We start from the raw sequence: 17,302 nt of genomic DNA, 5'->3' as shown, positions 1-17,302 counted from the left end.
CGAGAAAATATTACAGCTACAATTGGATAAACAAAATTTAAAAAAATACTGAGAGAGGTATGGAATAGATCACAGCCCCCAGATTAACAGTCATAAAACTAGCCTGTGCTATACCATTAAAGTATATGAATTTCCTGTCAGTTCTGGAAAGTGTGGATATTACCCATATGATGCAGATATTTTGTTTAAGGTATAAAATAAAAATTATTATTTGAAAAGTCATCTTAAATATGCAATTAACACGTGATTTAAAAATATCTTATTTTGGATGAGATGGCAAAATCCCAAGAAACAAACCAAGATTTTTTAAAAAATAAAATGTAGTTTACAGTGTTTTCTAAACATCCAAGTTACAGACCTATTCCCATAAACCTATGCACATGGAAGTCGGGTCAATCTCAAATGGGTTTCCATGTGTGGAAGATGTGCTGGTTTGGCTCTATGCTTACAAAGACATATACTGTTGGCATTTTAAAATAATGTTTTGTTATCGAACGCAAAAAATAACTGAATCCAAATGAACACAGAGTTCAGAGAGGTCACATATTTTAATAAACTCCATTTAAGGAGTGGGCAATTAAAACTGGAGAAAAGATGCAACCCAAATATGCACAACCATTGATTATTCTTCTGATTCATTCAGCAATTTTTACAGCCTTGAAAATTAAGCACTTTTTTACCCTCATATAATGTGCACTGGGATCATACAAAAACTGCTCAAAATGACTAAGCCATACACTTTTAAAAATTTACCTTGTCATGTCTCTTTCTCCATTCCAGACATGCCCACAACTGTTACTTGGCTTGTTCAGACAGCATGTCAGGTAAAGTTTTAATACAAAAAAAAACTTACCCACAAAATTCAACAGTATTAAATAAGAAACAGATTCAAGGAAAAATAGGTTAGTGTGTTCATCTTGAACACCACAATGGTATTTTCCAGAAACTTCCAGGGTGGAATGTATTTGACAATAAGATGTTCCTTTCACAGCAAAGGCTGGTATATTTCCCTGATTCCTCTTTAGGCAACACCATTATTTTAAACAATAGGCAATCCTTATGCATGAGTTCTAGGCACCTTAACAGCAATTAAATATACAATCAATTAAAATTTATGTCTTTAAATTTATAAAAATATCTATACGAACCCATCCTATGCTCTGGGCACCTATCCCATAAATGTAAAACACACATAATATAATACAAAAATGCTACCCAGAAATATAAATGCTCCTAACCCTCAAGCAACCTCCTCTTCAACAGTCTGCAAAAAACTTGTGTATACAGATTACATAGTGTCTTCCAAATCACAACAACAACAACAACATTCTTTATATAAAGTGGGAGAGGCAGAAAGTATTCCTATTTAGTCTATAGAATGGGAAATTGTCCTTTGTTACTGAAAGACAAATACTGCTTGATCAACTTTATCTAGTATGTTTGGGTATTTGTTTATGTTTGGTTTAGTACATACAGTATATGAAAAAGTTTTATTTTAAAGTTGGTCAGGGACAGTGGCTTGCTGTCTACTGCACAATAAGTAAAGCTAATTGTCTCTCTCAGTCCTTATAGAACCATAGAAATGCAGGGCTGGAAGGGACCTTGAGAAGTCATCTAGTCCATCACTCCATGCTGAGGCAGGATCGACCATACCTGACAGATATTTGTCTCATGAACTGGTTGCCCTCAGACATCCCTCATAAGTAGGCCTACCAGAATTCATTTTTTATAATTTTGATGGGTAATATCAATTTTTATCAATTGAAATGTTCAGTTGTGGGAAATGGGGGGGCAGAATAATTATTTAAAGACAGTCAACATTGAGATTCAAAAAGTTTCATAACTGTTAAAACACAAATTGTCAGCATGTGTCAAAATATTCAAAATAAATACCCTTAAATCAAACTCAAATAAGTCCTCAAGCAGCATTTTTCTTATTTTATCTATCTGTAAATTTATCAATGGAAATATTTTTCATCCCTTTTATATGTATGCCGAAACTGACGTTTACTGACAGTTACTGATAGAAATCTCATCTTTTGAGCCTACTCAAAATACTCCTCCTCAGTCTTCCTTCCCCAACACACACAAACATGTTCATTTTAATATTCAGCTTTTCCTCCTAGTTCCTTTCTCCTTTTTTAGGGCTGATGGGTAGGTTGCACCATCGTAATTAGGCACTGATAGATTTCTGTTAAATGTTAGTAGAATTTAGTATGGCATGTTTGGGGCACCAATCTATCAAGGGTGATATGAGTGTTGTGCAGAGAATTCTGTAATCTTCTTTAAGGGTCTCATTCCTGAAGGTGTTCAGCACTCAGTCAATTAGTTCTCCAAAGGTAAACATATGCTTTAAGTGCTTCCTTAGATTGGACCAGAATCCTCAGCACCTCACAGGATCAAGCACTTATCTTTATAACAGATTCTCTCTCTATATATATAGCTATAGATATATGCTTTCTATGTAGTTACAAATGACTACTATTAAAAACAACTAAATAAAACGTTAAATGAGGGGAAAGAACAGTTGCTAATAGTTTTACAGTGTCATAGTTTTGGACCAATTGGATGCTTGTTTCCTTTTGTTCCCTCCTTAACCCCTTCATGTCATGACTTCATGCATGCCCAAGGTCATGGCTTTGCAAAGTAGGCCCATTATTTTCAAGTAGACTGCACTACATCACAGGACTGGGCATGCACAGCATGCATTCTTAGGAATGCAAAGTGTTAAATCTTCCTTTAAAAAAGCCTTGGGGGAACTCCAAGAGCATCAAGCCAGTAAAAAACCTAAAAATTATGTAAAACCTGTTCCTATATCAGATTAGGTCAGTGACTCAGTGGAAGTTTTTATACTGCACAGCTAGTCAAGGTGGCAGAGTAACTGCTCGTTCATAGTAAAAATAATAATAATTTCCACTCACAAATATTTGTGTTCATTTTCAAGAAACAGGAAAGGCTGTTTTCGACCCCTCTCTCTTTGTTCAAAGGTGGCCAGAGAGCAAATGCTTTGCAAGCAGATGTCTGTGTATGACTAACATCCCTGACTTTGCCATGCCACTGTTTCCAGGTAACCTCTGTTCCACTCTAAAAAGCAAAGGCTGCTTGCCACTTCCCATGCATATATAAAAAAAACAAACATCAAACTGTTGGACAAAAACTGCAACTAAATCTATGGGTTCTTCTTGTCCCCCCTCAGCTTGCTCAGACCGAGCTGCTGAGGACAATCTAATGCGCCATTGCTAACAAGTTGATGCCCCCGCACCCCCCTTCTCTGTGCATGAAAGAGACAGGGCATGGCGAGTGGTTGCTGCTGTTTTAATAGAGAAAATGCTGGCGGAAGGTGAACGTACCGCGCACAGGGTAAGTTTGATGTTGACAAACTTCTTGTGGCAGCGAGACTGTGTCAGCACAACTTCCAGGAGAACGAGAGAGCGGCTCTTGCAGGGACGGCGGGAGGCGGCCGCGGGGACGGAACAGCAAATGCTATTCAGCCCGAGCAGTTTCAAGCCGCCCATGCTGGGGAATTACTGTAGTCTAGCTACGGCTCTTAGCACTGGCGCTGGATGTGTGTGTGCGCGTTGGGGGGCGGGGGGGAGACTGCAGGCAAGGGAGCCGAGTGGGGAGCTTTCAAGTTACTTTGCTCCATCCTGCCTGCGCACAGCAGAGGCAGGCAGGCTGCGTGTGAAGTGCGAGCAGCGACTCCCCTGCTGCGTTGGGCTGCGGCCCCTTGGGTCACCCAACTTCTCCGCGCCCGAAAACTCCCTCTTTGTTTCCGAATGGGACTCTCCAAAAATGTAGTCTCGGGCAGACTGACAGCCGGGGTCAAGAAACAGCTGTTGGAGTTAATGTTTCTTCCTCCCACTTCGTCTGATGGCTGTGCCCTGCCAAGACAAAGTGAGAGAGCGCACTGCTACCTTCCTCAGACAGCCTGGCTGCTAGCAACAAGAGATTGCTTTGCTTCAGCACACACAATCTGATCCAAAAGGCAACAGCAGCTTGGATCGTGCCTTTCGTTTGCTGATATGAGTTTACAGGATTTGTGCAGGGGGTGGGAGGGAATGGGGCAGGGACACATGCAGGAAATTGTTCAAATTATTTTGTATCTTTTTTTCCCACCCCCCAACGATCTGACAGGCACAGGAGAAATTACATTTGTTTGCAAGGGCTGATTCACACTGCAGATCATTATCCAAAGAAGGCTGCCAAAAAGTCAGCTTGTTTTTTAGCGACTGGCCTGCCCAAGCTGCAAAGTTCACATCCAAATCCTGATTCAAACTACACCAAAGTTTGGGGATGCTCAGATCCAGGCTTTTGGATTGGCTCTTCTCCAATTGTCATTCTCTGACCCCAGCCTGAGCTGCTGACATTCCATGCTACTCTATAGCTCAGGCCACTTCTTGCCATTCCCAGCCATGCTCTCTGCAGGCTGCTCTTTCCAGGCTCGGCAAACCCACTCCTCATGCTGCTCTCTGTGGCTCAGGCCATCCATTCCATTTCTATCTTAATCTGGCTCTTCCCATCGCTCTCAAGGCCAGGCATCATAAGAACGGCCACACTGGTTCAGACCAATGGTCCATCTAGCCCAGTATCCTGTCTACCGATAGTGGCCAATGCCAGGTGCCCCAGAGGGAGTGAACCTAACAGGTAATGATCAAGGTCACCAAATGAAATTAATAGGCAGCAGGTTTAAAACAAATAAAAGGAAGTACTTCTTCACGCAGCGCACAGCCAACTTGTGGAACTCCTTACCTGAGGAGGTTGTGAAGGCTAGGACTATAACAATGTTTAAAAGGGAACTGGATAAATTCATGGTGGCTAAGTCCATAAATGGCTATTAGCTAGGATGGGTAAGAATGGTGTCCCTAGCCTCTGTTCGTCAGAGGATGGAGATGGATGGCAGGAGAGAGATCACTTGATCATTGCCTGTTAGGTTCACTCCCTCTGGGGCACCTGGCATTGACCACTGTCGGTAGACAGATACTGGGCTAGATGGACCTTTGGTCTGACCCGGTACAGCCGTTCTTATGTTCTTAAGTGATCTCTCTCCTGCCATCCATCTCCACCCTCTGACAAACAGAGGCTAGAGACACCATTCCTTACCCATCCTGGCTAATAGCCATTGATGGACTTAACCTCCATGAATTTATCCAGTTCTCTTTTAAACCCTGATACAGTCCTAGCCTTCACAACCTCCGCAGGTAAGGAGTTCCACAAGTTGACTGTGCGCTGTGTGAAGAACTTCCTTTTATTTGTTTTAAACCTGCTGCCCATTAATTTAATTTGTTGGCCCCTAGTTCTTGTATTATGGGAATAAGTAAATAACTTTTCCTTATCTACTTTCTCCACATCACTCATGATTTTATACACCTCTATCATATCCCCCCTTAGTCTCCTCTTTTCCAAGCTGAAAAGTCCTAGCCTCTTTAATCTCTCCTCATATGGGACCCGTTCCAAATCCCTAATCATTTTAATTGCCCTTCTCTGAACCTTTTCTAGTGCCAGTATATCTTTTTTGAGATGAGGAGACCACATCTGTATGCAGTATTCAAGATGTGGGCAACCATCGATTTATATAAGGGCAATAATATATTCTCCATCTTATTCTCTATGCCCTTTTTAATGATTCCTAACATCCTGTTTGCTTTTTTGACTGCCTCTGCACACTGCATGGACGTCTTCAGAGAACTATCCATGACGACTCCAAGATCTTTTTCCTGATTCGTTGTAGCTAAATTAGCCCTCATCATATTGTATGTATGGTTGGGGGTATTTTTTCCAATGTGCATTACTTTACATTTATCCACATTAAATTTCATTTGCCATTTTGTTGCCCAATCACTTAGTTTTGTGAGATCTTTTTGAAGTTCTTCACAGTCTGCTTTGGTCCTAACTATCTTGAGCAGTTTAGTATCATCTGCAAACCTTGCTACCTCACTTTTTATCCCTTTCTCCAGATCATTTATGAATAAGTTGAATAGGATTGGTCCTAGGACAGACCCTTGGGGAACACCACTAGTTACCCCCCTCCATTCTGAGAATTTACCATTTATTCCTACCCTTTGTTCCTTGTCTTAACCAGTTCTCAATCCATGAAAGGACCTTCCCTTTTATCCCATGACAACTTGTTGCATTGGACAGGTACCATTAACTGCAATGTCTTGACGTATCAGTCCTCATCCTCAAAGGAAACCTGCACAGCACTTTCAAAAGATGAGCCTGGGAGCTTAAATTCATAACTTTACTAGACACTAAAAATCATAGACTGAATAGAGACACTAGATTTATGGCTTATTACAACAATCTATAACCCACTAACATCCCACCCCACTCCCAGCTGCTTCCCCCCCTTTCCTCCCTATGACTGAAGGGATGTTAATCGGCCACGTCACCTTGAATGGTTCCTTAAAATATGTGTTAACTACTGATGCTTAACAATCTGTTCCATCTTGTATTTAGCTGTGACACTCTGAGGGCTTGTCTACACTGGCACTTTATAGCGCTGCAACTTTCTCTCTCGGGGGGTGAAAAACACCCCCCTGAGCGCAGCACGTTTCAGTGCTATAAAGCGCCAGTGTAGACAGTGCACCAGAGCTGGGAGCCCCGCCCCTCATGGAGCTGGGAGCCCCGCACTCTGCTCTAAAAAACCCAGCTGCCGCAGCAGTGCTTTAACATTGCCAGTATAGACTAGCCCTTAGTACATTTCTCAGATCTGAAGAAGAGCTCTGTGTATGGCTTTGTCTACACTGGAACTTTGTCAGCAAAACTTCTGTCATTTGGAGGGGGGTAAATTAAAAAACACGAGAAAAGTTTTACCGACTAAAGGCACTAGTGCCATTCATTGGGGGTGGAAGTTTTTTGTTGGCAGGAGACTTCTTTCCTGCTGACAAACAGCGGCTACACTGCGCGCCTTTTAGCGGCATGGCTGTAGCGGCACAGCTGTGTCGCTAGACAAAGCCTCTGTTGGAAAGTTTGTCTCTCACCAACAAAAGAAATCACCTCAGCACCTTGTCTCTCACTTCATCATCACATCAGTGGTGACAAACTGTCCTGACATGTCACTATGTTGCAACACACCTTTATCATGTTGTGATGTTGCATTGATCTTTGCATTTATGTATCCAGAATATTTACTCACTCATCACTGTGAAGAATGGCATAGAAATGCCTATTCATAAATAAAATAAATACATCATGGGTACTGTTGATGTCCTGCAAGCATAGCTTTGCAACAGCCTCAGTAAAATCAGAGCTCTCCAGTAAACCCTACTGCCTCCCTGCAAGCTGAACTATTTCACTTCTTCCCTATCAAAAAGAATGAGGCGTCCTTGTGGCACCTTAGAGACTAACAAATTTATTTGGGCATAAGCTTTCGTGGGCTACAGCCCACTTCTTCAGATGCATGGAGTGGAAAATACAGTAGGAACATGTATATACACAGATAACATGAAAACACAGAGAACATTGTGATATATGACATCATGTGCCAACAGTGCCCCTCTGCCATGTACATTGGCCAAACTGGACAATCTCTACGCAAAAGAATAAATGGACACAAATCAGACGTCAAGAATTATAACATTCAAAAACCAGTCGGAGAACACTTCAACCTCCCTGATCACTCAGTTACTAAACTAAAAGTTGCAATTCTCTAACAAAAAAACTTCAAAATCAGACTGGAACTGGAAAACAGCAGAACTGGAATTAATTTGCTGGACACCATTAAAACTGGACACCATTAAATTAGGCCTGAATAAAGACTGGGAGTGGATAGGTCATTACACAAAGTAAAAACTATTTCCCCATGCTAATTTTTCCCCTACTGTTACTGACACCTTCTTGTCAACTGTTTGAAATGGGCCATCCTGATTATCACTACAAAAGTTTTTTTCTCCTGCTGATAATAGTCCATCTTAATTGACTAGTCTCGTTAGAGTAGGTATGGCAACACCCATTTTTTCATGTTCTCTGTGTGTATATATATCTTCCTACTGTATTTTCCACTGCATGCATCCGATGAAGTGGGTTTTAGCCCACAAAAGCTTATGCCCAAATACATTTGTTAGTCTCTAAGGTGCCATAAGTACTCCTCGTTCTTTTTGCTGATACAGACTAACACAGCTGCTACTCTGAAACTTCTTCCCTAGTTCCCTCTCAAGGACAGCACCCCACCCAACCAATTACATTCTGTATACTCTGCTCTGCCTGCTGTGCTTTCCAAACTGGTCTACTCCACTTCTGCACATGTCACATCTCCACCATTCACTGCTAATTAATACCTGATTTTTGCTAGCTAAAAATATTTCTCTTTGATTAGCTACACCCACCCACACAAATCAGAACTAACTCTTGTGCTTTTGGAGGCTATAAGAGGTGAAATCCTGACCCCTTTAAAGTCTATGGCAAAACTCCCATTGACTTCAGTTGGTCAGGATTTCTTTCACCTATGGTACCCCAGAGCTGCATTTAACTTCTGTTCCTGAACATTCATCTCCAGTTATCCTAACTACCTTCCTATTAAGTTTCATGACTCTGAAGTACCTATAGCTTTTAATATTTGCACTACCTTTGTAGATGGCCCCTCAGCCAGTCTTTGCTTTTATATGTTCTGCAATCTCAGAATAACTAACACCATTATTCTAGCTATCTGGAGACTTCTTATTTCAAATACTCTAGTTGTAATTCATATGTATTGGCTTTTTGAGTCTTACTGCAATCTTCTTTTTTTATGCTAGCAGCTTTCAAGCATTAATCTCTAGAAGGTCAAATTTTGTCATTGCTTAAACAACATGGAACTCCATTGACTTCATAGGGTTGCATGGAGTGTAAGTCAAGGAAGAATTGAGTCCATCATAGTTAAAAACCCCTGAAGGACATGAAAAGAAATGGCCCAATCCTAATGGTTAGTGTGACAGCAAAATTATCTGGCACCTCAGAAGTTTGATTTTGGGAATTTGCTTTTCACACCACCCCAGGAAAGGAGCAGCAAAGGTGGGTCCTTCAGGCCAGCCTAGAGGAGCCTCATGGAAGCAGCCAATCAGAGCCCAGCAGGCTCAGCTGATAGCAGCTGCAGGGCCACTACAGGTCAGTTCCTGGCTGGGTCCAGAAGAGCAAGGAAGGGTTCTCCTCTCTGGCCACAGGAGCTTAAAGGTTAGCCAGAGTTTGCTTCTGGCTGCACTTGCTTAAGCTGGGAGAAAGAGGACCTGAGAACTTGAATCTGAGGTAAGGGGTGAAGATAAGCGGACCCATGGGAAGAGGCCCAGGGAACTAGAAACACACTGAAGTGAGCGGTATGTGGGTGCTGTTTATTGGGTCCCTGAGTTGGAACCAGAGTAGTAAGCAAATCTGGGTTCCCACTCGTGAAGTGCCTTAAGTCCTGAGAACTGGACACGCCTTGTTTAGAAGTCTGAGCAAAGGGTTCTATTTAAAGGGCCCAGAGCTGGAGCTGAAGACCCTGGTGAAGATAGATAGACAGTTCTTTACTATCTTGGAAGGGGTTCATTTGGACTTTGTGACTTGACCAGAGGGCCAAGCCACTGAAGACCCACCAAGCCAGGTTAACAACCTAAAAGGAGTGCCAGGAATGGGAAAAGGAGTACAGTATTACATGTACCAGCCGGAGGTGCTCAAGAGGTGAGTGCCTCCCATTACAGTGTTCTGTAATCTTCATTTGCACGATGCAAGATAATTTCATGCTTAGGTGCTGTTTTTGGGAGTAGATTAGGACCTTATGTTCTCACTGTCTCATATACAAGAACAAGGGGACAGTCGATTAAACTAAAAGTTGAGAAAGTCAATACAGATAAAATACATACTCATTGCCATAATGGAACTCATTGCCACATGAGGTCATTAAGGTCAAGAATTTAACATGATTCAACGAGAGACTGGACGTTACATGGATAACAAGAATACCCAAAACTATAGTAGTTAAAGCTAGCAAAGAGTGTTGAAGAGTTTTAAAACCTCATGCCTCAGGGTTTAAATCATTCTGTACTTTGCAGGGATTAGGATGAGATCTTCATGGTGGGCAGATCACCCCATAGCTGCTTATTGTGGGGTTTCTTGCACTTTCCTTTGCAACACAAGGTGCTGGCCACTGTTGAGAAGGACCTGGGGTCTGATCCAGTATGGCTTTTACCCTGATCCTTTGGCTGACCCCTAGCAAAAATAACGCTTATGTGAGTCGTAAGCGGTACAGATTACTTGCGCTGTCCCTGTGAACAGAGGTTAATTTCACCCCTAGGCATGTCCCTGTTAATCAAAAACCCTTGAAAGGTCAAACAACTGTGAGCTACCAAAGAAAGTATTTTGGTGAAATTTTCAAAAAATACCCAAGTCACTTAAGAGCTTCAGGCCCATTTTTAGTAGCACCTAACTCTCTTGGGATGCCCACTGAGTTTCACTGCACTTCGACTCTTCAGTTACATAGATGCTTTTGAAAATTCTACCCTCCACCATTGAAATATGAGCATTTGTTGAGAATAATCAGTAAGTGGTATCAGGGTCACAGCACTATTCTCTTGCACATAATATATTAAATAACTGGTATCTCAGAGGCCCCTGTATGGTAGTTGTTGGTAAATGTTGACTTATTCATGGTTACATGAACTGAAAGCTCAGAAAAACAATGACAGCAGCAATTATGCATGTGATCATCACTGGAAATTTCAAAATATTGTTTCAATTATCCCTGAGTACAAAATGAATATCCTTCCAAATGAATTTGGTTTGCTTTTATTTTTATAAGAGATGGCAATTATCTGTGTTATTAAAAACATTACTTTGATATTTTACATGAAATTCACTGGGTTCTACTTTAAACTCAAGGGTCTTTTGCTAATTTTAAAGAAACCTTCAGACCCAGGCTTTTGCTGCTCTAGAAACTTCCAAGAACATAAAAACCTTTTCCTGAAAAAATGTGTTAGAAATTTCCCTGAGATGCATCCCAACCTAGTCTCTATCTAAAGGAAAAATTAAATTAGTTAATAAAACTCCTTTTAATATTTGATCAAGAGGAAGGGCTTAAGAGTGGGGCTATAAGAAGGCAAAGATTCTCATATAGCTGATGTTTTAATAGAATCAAAATACACTAGATTTTCACAAACATCTGGTAGAAAATACGCTTTCACTAGAAGTGGAAAAACCCTAGTAAGTCCCCACACTTCTTGCCAGTATCGTATCTAAATATCTGTGGGGCTTCAATAACTCCAGGAAGTTTTAAGCTAATAAATTATAATATTTTAAAACATTTTCACATTTTTCATGGTTTGTTCCTAACTGGACATTATGTTTCACAAGCATTTCAAGCACCACCTTTCAAGTTAGTCTCAGGAGCAGCCTCCAATTTTTTTAATTTCCTGTGTAGGGTTCTCCATGGTATTGTGGTGAAACTTCATTATGTTAGAGGAGCCTCTAAGATCATCTGTCTTTGCAAATAAGAAAAATGGTAAGTAAGGAACTTTCCCCATCTTTTGAACTGAATTACACAAAGGTCTCTCTCAGTAATTATGATTTCCACTTACTACTGTTACCTTTAGATCATGCGATGGTATTGGTGAGTCCAGAAAATGCCATCAGCTCTGCCATTCCCGACCATTATTCCAGTGGCGCAGATATTTGACAAGCTGGCTGCATTGTCATAAATTAATTATCCCTGGGTCCTCACAGCTCAGGGCTAGTTGTCCACTTCCTGGCCTCCTTGAAGTACCCTTTCAAGTGTAACCCTATATCTACTTCAGGGTGGAATTCTGCAGTTCTCCCACTCTTGCGCTGCAGTATCATCTATATCAATTGTTCTTATCCAAGCAGGTCTGACTAAGTTCTGGCACTTGTGATTCTTCCCTTTGGGAATCTGTAACCTGTGGTATCCAGTAATCAAACAGTCTTGTTAAAACCAAAGTACACCGCTACCTCGATATAACGCCACCCGATATAATACGAATTTGGATATAACACAGTAAAGCAGTGCTCCGGGGGGGGACGGGGCTGTGCACTCCAGTGGATCAAAGCAAGTTCAATATAACACGGTTTCACCTATAATGCGGTAAGATTTTTTGGCTCCCAAGGACAGCGTTAAATCGAGGTAGAGGTGTACTTTTTTTTAATAGCAGAAACAAAGCATTTAGAGAAAAAGGATTTTAAAACAACAGTCTACACATATGTCTGTCTTACATCCCCTGGTGGTAAACGAGGGAGGCCTAACTTCTTCAGACAACCCAGTGAGGTCCGGTGTCTGGTTGGCGCCTCTCTCGGCACAACTACTCCCACCCTTTCTTGAGAGAATTTTCCTTTTTAAAGCTGCCAGCATTCTTTTGATCTCCTGTGTTTGTGACCCTTTCCTATCCTGGTTCAAGCTAGTTTTGTTGGTTAGTTGGAGAGGAGGTAAAATTGTCAAACCTAGTATCTTGGCAATGTCTTTAACAACTCTCCAGTATTTGTGGAGAGGTGGCTTATCCTGAGCCATTATTTCCTTTGTGCCTTTTTTTTTCCAGGCAGTCTCTTGTTGCATTAAACTAACATAGTCATACAGAAAACATCTCAATAACCTGGTCAACATTCCGTATTCATAAATTACAGAGCAGCTCCATATCCAGCACAATCCATCCAGTGATGGAGCTGCCTGAGCTTATGATGCTGGATGAATAACAAAAGTTCACTCTGGAGCCAGTTTGATCCCACACACGTTTGAGGTATTAATAAATTCAGTTAAACAAATGCAGCTTACTTTTATTTAGTGTAGCTAAATTATTCTCATGTGAATGCTGTAGGTCTCTACAACTACTTCTCTTTGATTACAGCCTCATCTAGTAGTGAGCAAAAAATTGATGAACTACAGGCAACCTTGTCAATGACTCGGGCAATAAGCCGATGGAAGTTTCACTGGGAAACAGCAACCTTCACAGGAGTAACTGCCAGCTTATTGCTGATAATAGAAACATATGGCAATAAGCTGAACAGCAGTGGAAAGTACTGAAATAAATTCTAAAGACTACCTAGTGGAATACAAAAGCATGTCAGCTGTTAAGGAATTTCATTTTTAACTGAGTGTTTTTTTCACAGCACTTTAACTTATGTTCACAATGGAGTCAATATTAATGTACATTTAATCGCTGCTGTCTACAAACAACCTGTGGGTTCAACAACATGCCACAAAGCACCAACAACTGTTGATATGTGTTATCGATGTCTAACACCCCTGCCTACATAGTGTGCAGAAATGATGGGGAATAGTTTATGCTCTGATTAATTTCCTATCAGGATTTCAGTTTCTAAACCATTTTCAGTGACATACCTAGACTGCTCACTATAGGCCTGATCCAAAGTTAATGGGAAGACTCCCACTGACATAAGTGGGTTTTCAATAAAGCCCCACAGTTCTTCAGTCTTTACTCAGATTTTATTCAGTCAATTCTCCTGCTGAAGTCAATGAAATTATTCCCTAATATAATAGAGCACACTGTCAGGAAGATTTTAATGATATTCAGCCTACATTTTCCCTATCTTAATCTCATCCCATTACTCCTAGTTAGACCTCATTAATGACTATTTTCTGTATGACTATTGTCTTCCTTTTGGGGGCCCAATCCTAAATGATGCAAAACTCCCATTGTCTTTGATTATGGAGGCAAGATCAGGCCAGAGTATTTACACACTACAACTGTTCTCATTTCCCTCCTTTTGCATCACTTAGCCAAGCTATTGCTGGATGACTTCTATCTATGGAATTTTTGATGGAGTGGGAACTGGGTAAAGACTTCAGAACTGAGCCTTATGGCAACACTGAAGAAGAGAGAAAATGAAAAGATTAGTCATTATAATGCCAAGGCACACAGCAACAGGAATTTTTAAATAAAATAGCCTTTATAAGATCAAATGTTATCTTCTTTCCATCCTCACAGCTATATATAAATCCCTAGTAAAATTATTAGATGTAGTTTCTTTCATTAAGAACCCAACAAGTTTTAAATTACTTTATAATTTTCAGTGGGCAAGACAAATAAAGTTACCTGTTTTTTGATAAACAATCAAATGTTGTGTATAATTTCGCCTTACTGATAGTTGGTTTGGAACTTCTTCTAGCTTACCAGAAGTTGAAAGTTCTTTCTCTTTAACAAGGTACTTTTTCTGCCTTGTGAGCTCAGAATTTACTTATGACCAAGATGTCACATGGTATTGATGATCTCCATACAGATAAACAAACATAATTTTTGCAATTTGCTAGAACTTTATTAATTCAGAAGGATAAACTTAATTAGTGGTTCTGGAACAGCAGTAATGTGCACTTCAGGGTAGATTTTTTTCCTTCCCATTACCCCAAGCCTCTGTACACTGTTCCAGCAAAATAATTTGAATCCTACTGCAGGGATAGTGTTGTGCCACTCTTCTTTAGTAAGGACAGGTTTTTACCACTGGAGATATCCATGCAAAAAGTAGCTATCTCAACTTCTAACACCTATTTCAAATGATCCATCACCTTTACTATGAGTGCAAGATTTCCCTGTGTTCCCCACACATGCCTGCAAGTATCCATCATAGTTTACATTTGTATCCTTTTTGCTTTCTCTTCATTTTTTTCTGTAACTATTCAGATGTCATATATATTCCGATTAAAGTTTTAAAACAACATTTTATTCTGTGATTCATTGTGATTGTCCTTTCTTTGCTCCATCCATTCTTTATTTGAATATTCTTCCCTGAGTCACTTCCTTGCTATGCTGACTTATACTACTTGAGGATCTGGCCATCTGTTCACAACTCAGACCCATTTATGTATCTGTCTGAATTCAAACACCCTACATTTGTGCAAACAGATTTTGATCATGAATTCAGTTTTTTCAAATTCAGTCAGGGGAGGGAGATGTTGCAACATTTACAGAGTTGAGAAATTTGATCCATGGTTGTGATTTTTGTCCATCACTAATTTTCAGATTTTAGGAGGTAAAAACACTTGAACTGTAAAGGCGTAAGAGTTAAAGGTGATCCTAAATTGCTTGTTTTCAGGGAGGAGGATCCTGAAGGGTCCATTTCTTTTTTAAAGCTTTTATTCTCTTCCCTTCAATTGCCCCATATGGTGGTGATCTTCCACTTGACTAAGAAGTGCTGGATGCAGCTTCTTCCATTCATGAACTGGAGAGTGGTGCTAAACACTCATGTCTCCAAGGTCAATCCAGTGTAGTGCAAGAGTACAATGTCTCCTTACCAAGAAATCCAGGGTTAAATTCACTCTTCAGACTTGGATCTCCTATGTGTAAAGGATTGTGTTGGCTTGACCTGAAACATCTTTGGCTTAATTGCTGAGCCTGGTACCTGTTCATAGCATTAACAGGAACCTGTGGAGTTAGTCATGATAATCCATTGCACATATATCTTATTACACCTCTACCTCAATATAACGCTGTCCTCGGGAGCCAAAAAATCTTACTGCATTATAGGTGAAACCGTGTTATATCGAACTTGCTTTGATCCACCAGAGTGCTCAGCCCCTCCCCGCTGGAGCACTGCTTTACCACGTTATATCCAAATTCATGTTATATCGGGTCGTGTTGTATCGGGGTAGAGGTGTAGTTAGTGTCACTACAGAGGTTAATGTCCTGTAGTCAAAAATAAGTTTAGTCCCATCCAATTATGATTGGAAAAGCTGTTAGGAAAATGTCCCATTTTTGTAAATCATTGTGTAGGAGTACCATTTTTTGAGCTAGCATTATGCAGGTTTCATTGAAAGATAAAAACTAGTATAGCAACATCTCTTGTTTCCATTAATTCTCTCTTTCTCATTGTGTGGGAGCACACCCTCACTCTAGTAGAGAGGTGGCTAATAAGCTCTTCTAGGCTCCGCCAGCATTAATCAGACACACCTGTAAGGTTTGCACTGCCCGGAGGGAGGAAGCTTAAAAAGGGAAAGCCCCCCTCCCCCACCCCAGGAAGGGATAATGACGAGGGAGAAGACTGCTGTACCTCAGAGGCAGATCAGCAAAGAAGAAGACAGTTGCAGAACTTGCCACCTCTGCGATTGCATGGACTAGATATAAAGCAGGAGCTGACCCAAATTAGTGGCTGGAGACAGATCCTAACCCTGATTAAAGACACTATCCCTGTAGTTAAGCCAACCCCCAAAGGGTGACCAAAAGGCTTCCTAGAAGACTGATCACATATGCTTTTTTCCTTTTACTAGGATTTTTCCTCTCTCAGGGGAAGGAGTGGGAAAAGGATCCTTTTGTCTATTTGGTTTATGTTTGTTTATTTGTTAAGAGAATCCCTTGTGTACCAGAAACAGGAGAAGGGCTCCGCAAGCAGCTCAAACCATGGTCTTGTGTGTGGGGGGGAGGGCTACCACATTAATTAATAACTGACCTAGAACAACAGGAGCCACCAGTGAATTCAGGCAAATAAGTCAATCCACTCTTCTAGGCCAAATCGAGTTTACTGCATAGGGCCATACAGTAATACACTAGGCAGCAATATAAGTCTCCAGCGAAACTGTTTATAACCCCACAAACGATGGCTTTACTGCATCTTTCCACTTTCACCTATTTAATCACTCCAGCCCAAATCTAATAACCTGTTCCACATACCCTTAAATAAATAAATAAATAAAAACTTCTTGGGTTTCTGATCCTGGAAAAATAGCAACATTTAGCAAAAAAGGCAAGTATACTATGATACCTATTCTACAAATATATATCCCATTATTCATTAGCTCTTCGATTGCCTTTCTAAATCATAGTATTTTTCATACAGTTTTTCAGCTGTGAAAACAGACTGTGTAACATGATGGTACAATGAAAAACAATGCACAAGAGATGTTTAATATGAATAATAATACAATATATACCTATCTCCTAGAACTGGAAGGGACAAGGGTTATTGAGTCCAGCCCCCTGCCTTCACTAGCAAGACCAAGTACTGATTTTGCCCCAGATCCCTAAGTGGCCCCCTCAAGGATTGAGCTCACAACCCTGGGTTTAGCAGGCCAGTGCTTAAACTCCTGACCTATCCCTCCCCCCATGTAGTGCTTAGGAATGTTAATGTTTTCATTGACAACACTAGATTTTTGCAGTGAAAGATAATTTGGTATTAAAATTATTCAACATTTAATTTTGATAACAATAGTCAAATGTGATTTTTCTATTGCTAGGTAATCATAAACTTTAATAATTGCTCTCATTCAGCTGTAGAGTATCTAAATGCTATAACTGTGCAGAGGCCCCTCACCAGGCATATGCATTGCTTTTGTTGGTTTGGTGTGTGGGTTTGTTTGTTTTTTTTCAAGATAACTCTAATATGAAAGTATGAAATACTATGA

General features: G+C 40.6%; 1 protein-coding gene and 1 long non-coding RNA gene across 6 annotated transcripts in view; one reads left to right on the top strand and one right to left on the bottom strand.

Moving 5' to 3' along the window:
• Nucleotides 1-3,539, bottom strand: part of ATG10 (autophagy related 10) — a 159,679-nt gene extending 156,140 nt beyond the window's left edge. For 2 of the 5 annotated variants that reach the window (XM_045021161.1, XM_045021162.1), the window contains exon 1: nt 3,351-3,536. In XM_045021161.1, coding sequence (XP_044877096.1) covers nt 3,351-3,515 — 165 coding nt within the window. In that variant the 5' untranslated portion in view covers nt 3,516-3,536. Of the gene's footprint in view, nt 1-3,350 lie in introns of all 5 variants that reach the window. The other 3 variants (XM_045021163.1, XM_045021160.1, XM_045021168.1) reach the window with 3 other exon arrangements.
• Nucleotides 1-14,542, top strand: part of LOC123372754 — a 39,986-nt gene extending 25,444 nt beyond the window's left edge. Inside the window, exons 2-4 of the long non-coding RNA XR_006580436.1 lie at nt 11,366-11,446; nt 12,492-12,689; nt 12,798-14,542. This is a non-coding gene — a long non-coding RNA (uncharacterized LOC123372754). The remainder of the gene's footprint in view (nt 1-11,365; nt 11,447-12,491; nt 12,690-12,797) is intronic.
• The last annotated feature ends 2,760 nt before the right edge of the window (nt 14,543-17,302 follow it).

This window comes from Mauremys mutica, chromosome 6 (genome assembly GCF_020497125.1).
Source record: "Mauremys mutica isolate MM-2020 ecotype Southern chromosome 6, ASM2049712v1, whole genome shotgun sequence".
Classification (NCBI taxonomy): domain Eukaryota; kingdom Metazoa; phylum Chordata; order Testudines; family Geoemydidae; genus Mauremys; species Mauremys mutica.
The sequence above is the reverse complement of the archived record's forward strand: the minus strand, read 5'-3'. Positions and strand labels throughout refer to the sequence as shown.